This window comes from Petaurus breviceps, unplaced genomic scaffold (assembly GCF_028583685.1).
Source record: "Petaurus breviceps papuanus isolate PSGF00001 unplaced genomic scaffold, PetGlider_PUasm1.0 174, whole genome shotgun sequence".
Classification (NCBI taxonomy): Eukaryota; Metazoa; Chordata; class Mammalia; order Diprotodontia; family Petauridae; genus Petaurus; species Petaurus breviceps.
Window position 1 is genome coordinate 11,453,448 of NW_027185761.1, and position 12,588 is coordinate 11,466,035.

The following is a 12,588-nucleotide window of genomic DNA, read 5'->3' on the forward strand; positions in this document are numbered from 1 at the left end:
AAGTACCATCATTCCTCCCATTGACTTGGCACCATTCTAGACTCTTTAAAATCCCAATCAGATTCCAAGGATTATTAATTTTACCTGTACATCTTTGCCATCTATTCCTTTACTTCAGTCTGGGCAACCACATAGTTCACGCAGTTTCCTCTTCTTGTCTGGACTCAGCTTCCTAACAGGTGGCACAGTAGAGAGTTCCAGACCTGGAGTAAGAAAGACTCATCTTCCTGACTTCAAATCTAGCCTCAAATACTTACTGACTGTGTGACCCTGAGTAAGTCACTTAATCCTGTTGACTCTCAGTTCCTTATCTGTAAAATTAACTGGAGAAGGGAATGGAAAGCAACTTTGGTATCCTTGCCAAAAAACACCAAAATGAGGTCACAAAGAGTCAGATACAATTGAAAAAACCTGAACAGCCTAACTACAATCATTCTTCCACCAAATTCAGCTTCCACTCAAGTACCCAAGTAATATTCCTAAAGTGCAGGTCTGACTATAACTCCCCTATTTTGAGTGGTTCCCTGTTGTCCCTAGGATAAAATACAAAGTCCATTGGGATCTGGTTTCAGCCTACTGTTCTAGACTTCTTTCATGTACCTTTGCATCACGGTGGCCACACAGGCCTTGCTTTGCAGTTCCCTCCTTGAATTTGGCATTCTCTTTCCATCCTCTGTACAGAATATTCATCCATCGTGTCTTGAATACATTCCCCCCTCAGCTCTACCTCATGTCCGGAACACACTCCCCCCTCAGTTCTACCTCTCTGTGTCTGTAACTTTCCTCAAGACTCAGCTCAGGTGTTTACATACACAGCATTTTCTGCTCACAACAGTTGTTAATATACTCCCTCCTAAAATTAATTTGAATTTACATATCTATGCATAATGCATCACTCAAAAGTGGCAAATATCTTAAGAGGCAGAGAGTATTTTGGCTTTGGCTCTGTATTTACCTCATTGAGCACATGACTTGCGCATAGTAGACCCTTCACAAATCCTTGTTGAAAGCTGACCAAGGAGTGAATGGAAAGGGGGTGGTAAAACACTAACAGCCACAATAAATAATATTTTATATAATAAGTGCATCAGAGTTGCAAAACAAGATGTCAATCTAGATAATTTTTGTTTTTTGTTTTCTTAAGAAATAAATATGATTGGGCTTTGGTTATTTAGATGCATTCAGTACGGTTACCACCTCTCCCAAATACTGTTAAAATTCCAAACATATGCTGCCCAATAATTTATAACTTCAGTCTATAAAGAGACACGTTTTCATCCTTTATTTTTATTCCATTTATTCAACAAGATGCTGTCAAGGTATTTGAAAAGCCAATTCAATTTCTATGTTATATTAGCAAGCTAATCATGGTAAAATGTAGTATCTCTTAATGACTAGTGCCCTTGTCGTAAAAACAATTACTACAGAACCTTCCTGATTCCCTTGACACTGTTCCACAGACTTCTAACTCTTCTCCAGAGCCAGTATGCTTACTCATCTCTTAGAGAAGAAGTAACGTGAGCTCTCATTACAGCCATTTCCTATTAAGACTGATAAATGCATTTTACAAGGATAATGGAATAACTAGAATGGTTAGAATCAAAATGTCTAAGCAACAAATAAATATGGAGGTTGCTTATCTTTTTTTTTTTTATGAATGCATTTCTCTGAGTCTTTCAAAAACGGTAAATCACACCTGTACCTTTGCTGTTCTAACATGAGTGAACAGGGGACCATTTTGATGAAATCATAGTCATTTTAGAAGTTAAAAAAAAAAAGTTAAAAACATCCTAAGAATTTTATCTCTCTCTTCTGCTTTAGAAGGATTCTGCCGGTAACTTTGTAATGTTAGCTTCTATAGTTTGGATAATGATGACAATACCCAGTGTTGTTAAAAAGATCAAATGAAAGCACTTGAAAGTGTTATACAAATAGAAGTATTATAAGACTGTTTCAGCTTTTCTCTTGTCAAAAAATTCCTTAAGGAAAACCATTTGCCATGAAAGAAGAACATTCAGATCATAGATGAATAGCAAATTTTTTTTAAACTTCTATTTATATTTTCTGTTTCTCACATTAACAGAGTTATCCCAAGTATCCCTCCCTCTCCCCATCCCAGGGAGTCATCTCATTGGACAAATAGTATTATTTTTTAAGGGAGGGGGGAAATTAGCACAAATGATTGATACCTTGAAAATACATGAAAATATGTGTTAACACCTGTGTACCTCCCACTTACATGAAAGAGCAGGTCAGGAATATTTTTTCATAGCTCTTCAATGAGTCCTGTTTGATTTTTATAATTTTGTTACATTTACTTTGGATTATTCATGTCATTCTTTCCATTTACATTGTAGCTATTGTGTTTACTGTTTTCTTGACTCTGCTTACTTCATTCTGTACAATTCATATAAATCTTCCATCCTTCTGTGTATTCATCACACGCATCATTTGTTACAGAACAGTAATATTCCATTACATTCATGTACCACAGTTGTTTTTAGCTATTTTCCAGTTGATGGGCATCTACTTTGTTTCTAATTCTTAACTATCACAAAAAGTACTGCTATAAATGTTGTTGAGTATAATGGAGACTTTTTTCTTATTAATGATTTCCTTGGGTATAAGCCCACTAATGGAGTCTCTGGTTCGTAGAGAGTGGATATTTTAGTCACTTAATTTCGATAATTCAGATTGAATTGTTCTACTATTTCATAGCTTCCCCAACTTGGTTTAATGTGCTTATTTTTCCACAGCCCCTCCAACATTGACTGTTGCCATTTGTTGTCATTTTTGCCAATTAGTTGGGTGTTATGTACAACTTTAGGATTGTTTTGATTCACATTTCTCTTATTAGTAATTTGGAGCATTTTTTCATGTGGTAGTGAATACTTTGTAGTTGTTCTTTTGAGAACTGTTTGTTCATATCCTTTGACCATTGATCTCTTGAGGAATGGCTCATAGTACACCCCCCCACACACACACACACACTCGCACACACACATGTGTGTATGTATTTATATGTATATACACACATATATACTTATGATGGATTATCTATCTTAAATAGAAAAACCTTATCAGATAAATATGATAAAGATTTCTTTCCCCCAGTTTGACCACTTACTTTATTATTCTAGATGTGTTAATTTTGTTTGTGCAGAAATTTTTCAGTTTCGAGTAATCAAAGTTATATATTTTACCTTCCGGAATTGCAGTTAGATGGTACAGTAGATAGAGCACTGGGCCTGGAGTAAGGAAAATTCATCTTCCTGAGTTCAGATCTGTCCTTAGACACTTACTAGCTGTGTGACCTTGGGCAAGTCACTTAACCCCATTTTCCCTGCCTTCCCCTCTCTAATATATATATTTATCGCCTACCCATACCTGTGAAATGTTTATGTTCTAATTTTTTTATAGTCTGACCTTTAATAGTAAGGTTATGTATCCATTTAAAATGTATTATGAAATGGGGTATAAATGTTGGTATAAGTGTAACTTCTGCCAGATTGCTTTCCAGTTTTCCAAACAGTTTTTATCAGATAGGGAGTTTTCCCCTAGATAACTTATAATTTCCACTTTACCAAACACTGGGTTATTGAGTTCTGTTGTTTCTGAATAACCGTTGTCTAGTCTGTTATCTTGATCTATCTTTCTGTTCTTTAGCCAGTACTAGAAGATTTCAATGACTGCTGCTTTATAATATGGTTTGAAATCTGGAAGTTCTACTTACTCTTCATTCCTTCTTTTCATCATTTCCCTTGATATTATAGATCTTCTGTTTTTGTAAATGAATTTTGTTATTGTTTTATCAGTATCTGCAAAAATATTCCCCTGGTAATTTGATTAGTATAGCATTATCCCTTTTTATTTATATTTTGAATATTTATTTTTGCTTTGATATTGTAATTGCCACTCCTGACTTTTTAGATTCACTTAAAACATAGTAAATTTTTCCCCATCACATCACATTTATTTTGTGAATGATTTTATTTTTAAAGTGTGTTTCTTGTAAGCAACAGATTGTAGGATTTTGTTATTCAATCTGTCACTCTTTTTTGTTTTATTGGATTGTTTGATCCATTCATATTTAAAGTTATAAGAGTTAAGTTTATATTTTCCTCTAGCAATCTGTAAAATTTTTTATAATTTTTTTTACATTTCTTCCCCTTATCTGCTGTAAACATAGTATTATGTTCTTTACTTCAGTTCTTTTTAAAGGTGGTTGGCATGGCATTAAAAGTGTAAATTAATTTTGGTAGTATTGTTATTTTTTATATTGGTATAGCCTAACCACGAGCATTGGATATTCCTCCAACTATCTAAATTCTTTATTTCTTTAAGAAACATTTTGTAATTGAATCTATACAGCCTATTGCATACTTTGGGAGATTGATCATCAGATTTTTTTTTTGCCTTTTGTAATTATTTTGAATGGGTTTTCCCTTTCCATTATTGCTTCTTGTGTTGCCCCGCTTTGTTGAAGCTATTAACTATCTTAGTATCTTTGCTCAGTCCCTAGGATTTTCCAAGTGACCCATCATATCATCTGCAAACAGGAATATTTTTATCTCCTCTTTACCTATCTTTATTACTTTAATTTCTTTCTTTTGTCTTATTGCTATTGCTAGCATGTTCAGAATTATATCAAATAATGAGGGGGAGGAAGTGGGAAATATTTTAAAAGTTGATGAGCAACTTAATTTATATAGGAAATCAATGAATGTTTTTGAATGCCTGAAATGCATATAGTTGTGGGATAAACATTGTGTAATACAGAAAATGTCTTAAGAAATGGCCCACATGGAGTTTTCATGAAAGTTGGGGAGATAAATAAAATGATAAAAAAAAAAAAACCCACCAGGGAACAAGGCAGTGTACTGTCTTTGATACTTAGTTGTTTATATAGACATATGTTTATAAATGCTGCAATAAGTCTTTGGCCAGTTCCTTGCTGTGGTGTGGGACTGAGCCTGGGTTCTCAAAAATTATATTGATGGCTAGCAACATCGAGAACTTTCCCAAGATCACAGAGCTAGTTCTTGGATAAGCTAGTAGAACTTGAGTCTTATTTTGGATTATATTGTAGAGGGTGCAAAATTGAAGCCATATTTAAGGTTATGTAGGTGATGGGATGGAATAAGAAGATACTACCTGTCTGACCCTGGGCACACTTCTTTCCAAGGATCTCACTTTCTTTATCTGTAGGATTAGATGGGGAGTGGGGAGGGAATAGGTTAAATTGGATTATACAAAGAGTTCTTGCTGGTTATGAATCTATGATCTTATGAAAGATGTCAGACTTGGAGGTTTTCAGATGATTTTTGCCAGAATAAACTACTTGATCTGTCTAGCCTCAAAGGGGTTAAAGAAATATCTTTCTACTTTCTTGTTCTAATTCCAAGGAATACTGATGTGCTTCTTGGGTCCTGGATATACCATCCCCTATAGTGCTATGTATTTGGCACTCAAATGTTGGGTTATGCACTTTGATAAAACAGATTTTTATAGGGTAGTTTATGTCATGAGACTATATTATATCATAAGAACCTATCTGTGTTTGCTAAGCAGAATAAAAATTATTGGAAGCAATTACATCTTTTGCATTTGACACAGTGCTGTCTAGTCTGCTGCTTCACAGTTATGAGACCTCAGACAAGTCACTTCCCTTCTTGGGACCTCATCTTCCTAATTTATTATACAGATACAGTAAGTCTTACACTCATTATTACTCAGGGATATTGAGACTACAGTGATAGGCAGACTTGTAAAGCACCCTGAAAATCAGAGCATGCCACAGACAACACATAAGTGACTGCTTTTATTTTGGATGCTTTTATTAGTAGAAAGGTCGAGTCCATTCATCAGTAATGAGCTCTTAACCTTTTTTTAATGAATATGGTTCTCCCCCATAGAGGTGCTAGTCGCTGGGGTAAAATGAGGTATTCTGAGAAGCCACATCAGCTATTATAGGTTGCCAAGGGATCACTTTGTCAATGGTTATTTCAGAGACATCAGTGGCACCCAAGTGACCTAAAAGTGTTGATATAGAGGCGCCTGTTTACTCCCTGGGAGCAGCTTGTACATGGTAGAATCTGCTGGCTCATGCCCACTTCTGTTTCTAAATATGAGACAGAATGAAAACACAGCTTGAAACCATATAATAAATGCCATAGATTTCAATGTATGCTATAGTCACTCTTTTCCCACTGGGTCTATTCAAGAAGTAAAACTGTTTATGGCATTTGGGAATTTGGGTTGTCAATTTCTTACGTACTCAAAAAAGCGTTGGAGTTGCTTGGGATCAGAAAGCGAGAAGAGTTGTCTAAAAGGGGATTAGAATGGGTCCTCCCTTGAATGGAGGTCTTCAGGCAAAGGCTGGATGATCTCTGGTATTTTACAGACAGAATTCTTGTTTTAGTTCGGGCTGAACTCGCCTCGGAAGTCTATTCCAGCCTTGAAATTCTGTGTGCTTGCTTTTGAGGTCTCCTCAGTGATTCTTTGAGGGATATTTCTGTGTAATAGGGTCAAAATGCCAAACAATCTTGGCAGACCAGGCTAGAAAGATGAAATATACGAGAGGCGAGTGTTGTCAGAATTGTGAAATCTATTGTAAGGGACCTCTAAGGCCATTTAGACCAACTTTTATCTAACTAAAGATCCCATATACAATATATGTGACAAATGGTAATTCAGCCTTGCTTGAAGACGTCTAGTGAACAAGAACTTACTAACCTTACAGGCATCCTGTCTCCCTTGTGGAAATCAGTCAACAAGTATTTAGCACTTTCTGTGCACCAGGCATCCATGCTAGGTGTTGGGGATTCATGGACAAAGTATGAAACAATCCCTACTCATCAATGAGCTTACATTTTACTGAGGGTAGACAATAAGTCTACACACACACACACACACACACACACACACACACACACACACACACTCACACTCACTTCATACAAAGTAGCATGGGAGGGAAGGGCACTAGCATTTTGGAGGTTAGTTAGAACTTCATGCAGAAGCCTGAGCTTCATCTTAAAGGAAGATCGCTAATTGTTAGGGCATTTTTCAATGCATGAATCCTAAAACTGCCTCTATGATACTTCCATATATTCCTGTCACCTTTGGGGCCAAGCAAGTCCAATCTCTTTTTCATGTGACATATCACCAGCTACTTCAATATAGGTATTCTGTCATTTCACCCTATCTTCCCAGCCCCTACGCTAAACATTGCTAGTTCTTTCATATAACCCTTGTATGGTAGATCTGGCCCCCCCCCTGATCACACTCTTCTGGCTGCTTAAAGCTAATTAACATCCTTTCTAAAATATGTCAGTTATCCAGACATGCTTTGACCAAGAGAGGGTACAAGTGAGACAAGCCCTAGCCCTAGGCATGATGCCTCCTACACTTAGTTTCAAAAACTCAACTCCACAAATCATCTTAAATCAGTTTCATGTGGTGGAGATGACTTGGTTAATTAATAGTCCTTGCGCAATAGATTTGTGAGTTTTAGTAGACTTGAATATCAATATAATTCAACATGTACCATGGCATTCAAAAGAACTAATGAGTTCATAGGCTTCATTGAGAGGAGTATGTTGTCCCAACTGAGGCAAGTGATAGTTCTGTCACTACTCAAATCAAAATACATCTGGAATATTTTTGTTCCATACCTTTTTAAACATTATTATATTTTGATGAAGAAAAATCTATTTTCTCTCCTTCCCCTGTTGAAAAACAAAACGAAATCTTTATAACAAAAATACATAGCCAGACAAAACAAATTCTTTCATTGACCATGTCCAAAAAATGTATAAATGCTGGAAATCAATCACCTCTCTTTCAGGTAGTGGGTAATATGTTTTATCATGAGTCCTCTGGAATCAAGGGGTCATTGTATTGATTAGAATACTAAAGTGTTTTATAATTGTTATTCTTATATAAATTGTTCTGCTTCTGCTCAATACTTTCTGCTTCACTTCATACTGGTCTTCCCAGATTTCCTTGGAACCATCATTCTCATTGTTTCTTAAATCACAATAGTATCTTGTTACATTTCTATTCAATAATTTGTTTAGCTCTTCTCCAGTTGACCTCAGAAGTCATCAAGTATAACCCATGCTTGACAAAGAATTCTCTGTACAACATTTTTCTGAATAAAAACTGTTTCTCTTTACCTTTGCCATCCCTAGGACCAAAAGTAATTCTCTCTGCTAAGTCTGAACAGAGTCAGCCCTGCTAATGACGAAGAAACTTCTTAGAACTTTGCAGGTCTGGCTGGAAGCAGATTTTATCTGCCGTCTGAAGCCATGAAAAGCTGCTTGAAACATGGGAGTAGCATTCCATGGTGTGCCAGGTGATGTAGGAGCCCTCGGTGAAAAGCCAGTTGAAGAAATTGAAGTTGAAGGTTAAATAGCTTTTGTTGATTCCTTTCATCCACTGCTGGCTTTATTATCAATTCATAGAACTGCCAGTCAAGATAAAATCACTACAGGGCTATAGCAGACAGAAGAAAAGATGAATTTTTTAAAGTAATTAAAAAAAATATTGTTCTTTGGACAAAGGATACTTTGAGCTTCAGGAAAGTAAACATTTCCTTTTTATATAATTGCTAAAACTTCCTGTTCTATGGAATTTAATTAGCATTATTCCTAATTGATGCACTGTGTTCTCATACCCATCAAATCTTGTCTTGCTTCTCTCCACCCCTGCACTTAGTCACAGATTCAGAGAAGCTTAGAATTGTAGATGACCATAGACTTCAGCTTGTCCAGACCCCCTCGTTATGTGACTATTGAGAAACTGAGGCTCAGAGATGCTCAAGTTCACATAGTGAATTAATGAGAGAAAAAATAAAGTCTCCTGACTCAAAGGTGCTTCTAGGTGCTCTCAACTCTCACTTGATCTATCTTAAACCCCCCCTTTCTAGCCATTCCTCTTGGGAGTACAAAAACTCTTTATAAGCACATACTCTACCTTTTGATGATTTCCCACTAATGTATTAGAAGTGAGGATCCCTAGGTGGAGGGGAGACTGGGTTCAAAAACGGCACTGGTTGGAGTTGGTGTGGTTCTCCAGCTAACACTGTTCCACCATCAGGACTGTCTCCAGGGCACTTTTTATACTTTTGCTGATCTCAGAGTGCAAAGACACTCGAAAGGGGTTAAGTGGCCCTTTAATTCAGAGCAGATGCTTCTAAGCCTGCGTGGTAGGGCTCCAGGGTCACCTTGGGTTACTTTCTAGGTCATTTTCCTATGTGTAGTTTTTTTCTATGGATTTAGTTTCATGTACCAACCTGGAGTACCTTGTTAAGTAGTCAAATGACAGGTCTAGGGGATGAAAAACCAAATTAAGTTTGTTTTAAGCTCAGTGCTCCTTCTAGAATAATAACACCCTAAGATGTTTAGATCTGGAAAGGGATATGAAAGATGATTGGTCCCGTGTTCTAAATTTGATCCAATGAACCAAACTATATCCCACAAAACCCTGACTTTCCACAAAATGTGAGTGGGATTTTACGTGAAAAAAAATTTATATTCTAGCAATTATTTCCCTCTCTGAATTTTCTTTAAATGTGAAATTAATATAGTACTTTGGTGAGTAACTGCAAGTATAAGTATAATATTTGCATTTTTCTGTGGAAAAGAGCAAGTAGGCCAAGAGGAGAAAGTAAGGATGGGGTTTAATTATATTACCTTTACTTCTAAATGCTTCTTAATTTCATTTCTTTCCATTGAGGACACTGCCCTCCTTCTCATATTTTAGGTTCTTAATCTCTTTGCTGCCTTTGACTTCCTCCCTTAATTGAAGCTGTTCTGTTCAAAGGTACCAATAATCTCTTATGTTGCCAAATCTGATGACCTTTTCTTATTTATGGTCCTTCTTGATCTCTTCTATTCAGCATTTGAAGATGGTGACCACTGTTTCCTCCTGAATATACTTCTCCCTTCTTTAGGCTACTCACAGACTGGTTTTCCCTCACATTTCCTTCTATCTGTCTTTCTTTTCTTTCTCATTCTCTTTTATTGAATCCTCTCCTATAGTGTGTCTGTGGCTGCACCTCAAGGCTCTGTCTTGGGCCTTCTTCTAAGTACTTAAATAAGTGCTTGTTGACCAAAAATTTCTCTACATTCTTTTTTTTTTTTTTTTGCCTTTTGGAGGGCAGTTGGGGTTAAGTGACTTGCCCAAGGTCATATGGCTAGTTTTTGTGTTAAATGTCTGAGGCCGGATTTGAACTCAGGGACTCCCGACTCCAGGGCCGGTGCTCTATTCACTGCACCACCTAGCCACCCCATTTCTATATTCTTACCTACTGATTTGATCAGTACTCATGGGTTTAATTATCATCTCTATGCAGCTGACTCCCAGTTCACTAAATCCAGCCCAAGTCTCTCTCCTGAGCTCCTGTCCCACATCACAAATTGCCTGCTGATCACTTTGAATTTGGTGTCCTAAAGGCATCTCAAACCACCACCATCCTTCACCGCCTCTATACTAATCCCATTTTTCAGCCATCCATATTTCTGAAGAGGGCACAATCTTCATTCCAGTCACAGCTTCACAACGTTGGCATTATCCTTGACTCCTCATTCTCCCTCTTCTCATTCACTTAATTAACAATAATATATTAATAAATAATATTATTTATCAATTTATTTAATGATCAGTGATAAATGAATTAATCCATTCACCTAATTAGATTTTTATCATTATTACCTTCACAACTGCTCGCATTCATCCACTTCTTTCTCCTTACATAGTTACTCCCTCACCTCCATCCACTTAGACTATTTATTATAATAGATTCTTAATTGGTTGCTTCGACTTAATTTTTTCTGTTATCTATTTCCATCTTAAATGTAGATATAAGCATGTCACTGCTGTACTCAGTAAATTCCAGTGGCTTCTTAGTGACTCTGGGATCAACTTCATTTCATCTTTATCACATCCTTGTTTAATTTCTATTTTCTGGTGAATTTTCTAATGTTAGTAATTATTAGTGTGATGGTACATGCTATAAATAAGTAAATATACTAACATTTATGTGGCACTTTAGGTTTTATAATGTGCTTCTTATTAAATTCTCACAATAGCCCTCATTATTATCCCATTTTACCTAGCTGTGGGTCATACAAGTAATTTGTGTCTGAGGGAGAATTTTAACCCAGGTCTTCTGACTTCCAAAGCTACCTGCCATTATGCATGTATTGAGGGTAGGAGATATGTTCAGTTTTTTTCTAATTGATGATACTGTGCAATCAAAAAAGTTTGGAAACCTTGGAGTGTCTATTACGTGTTTAACACTTGATAATTCATATATTAAGGATTAAGACAGTATGATACTGAATTGTTGGTGCTTTGGGAAGAAAATACTTTTATCTTATTCCTTCATTGTGTCATCTTATTCACTTATTAAATAGGAATCTTTTAGTTCTTAAATCATAATTTGGTGATGACACTCCATTTGTATTAATTTTCATTCTTGAGTTATATGTATAACTCATATCTTTATATCTTTGTAATATGTGGTTAGTCCAGTCCTGGATTCTTTTCAGCTGTCTCGGGAGACTGCAGTTCTTACCAGCCTGCAGTGCTTTTTTTTTTTCTAAGCAAAGGCTAGATGCCCCCTCCTAGGATAGACTCTGTAGAAGGAATTCTGGCTTAGGTTGGGCTAGGAAGTTATTTCTTAGTAATGGGTCTCTGAAGTCATTTGATTGATCATTTAACAGACATTTAAGTGCTTACGGTGTACCACTCTTCTTAGTGCTAGGGATACAAAGGAAAGCCAAAAAAAAAAACCACAATAGTCACTGCCCTCAAGGAACTTTCATTCTAAAGAGGGAGATGACATATTGAAATCCAGGTACATACAAGATATATACTTGGGGGGTAATTCTAAAGGGGAAGGCACTAGCAGTTGGTTCTTTCCAACTTTGAGATACTGTGATTCTGTATTATGTTTTTAAAGGTCTTCTTGTTTTGATCCCAAAATCCTGAGCGCTAAATATTTTGAAGAGTGCAGAAGGAGGGCAGCCTTACTTTTCTTATGTGAGGTTGGTATTTGGGTTAACTTTTGTGTTTCTTTTTTATATGCCCAGGAACCCCAGAATTCATGGCCCCAGAGATGTATGAAGAGCACTATGATGAATCTGTTGACGTGTATGCCTTTGGGATGTGTATGTTGGAAATGGCTACCTCAGAATATCCCTACTCAGAATGCCAGAATGCTGCCCAAATCTACCGGAAGGTCACATGTGTAAGTCTGTTCCAAGGTCCCATCCCCAGTTTCTTTAGAAAAGTTCTCTCTCCTCTCCTACTGGCCATATAGTTGTGTGCATAACTCTCCTATTAGAAATATAAATATCCTTTCTTTTTCTTTTAAAAACAAAACCCAATCCCAAGAAGTCTCAGTAGGATTGGTATATTCTGTGGTGCAGCTTTCAAGACCCAGATGATGGAATGTTCGTTCATCTTTTCTTATTGATGGAAGTTTTTCTTCTAATTGGAGGACTTTAGCTGTTCAAACAAGTCTGCTGTTTTATGATTCTTAGCACTAACACCAGGCATTACTACAACACTCACTTT

The 12,588-nt window shown here is 36.5% G+C and overlaps 1 protein-coding gene across 6 annotated transcripts in view; it reads left to right on the forward strand.

Annotated features, from left to right (window-relative positions):
- Nucleotides 1–12,588, forward strand: part of WNK2 (WNK lysine deficient protein kinase 2) — a 234,188-nt gene that overhangs the window by 98,696 nt on the left and 122,904 nt on the right. For all 6 annotated transcript variants that reach the window (XM_069083745.1, XM_069083746.1, XM_069083747.1 and 3 more), the window contains exon 5: nucleotides 12,102–12,259. In XM_069083745.1, coding sequence (XP_068939846.1) covers nucleotides 12,102–12,259 — 158 coding nt within the window. The remainder of the gene's footprint in view (nucleotides 1–12,101; nucleotides 12,260–12,588) is intronic.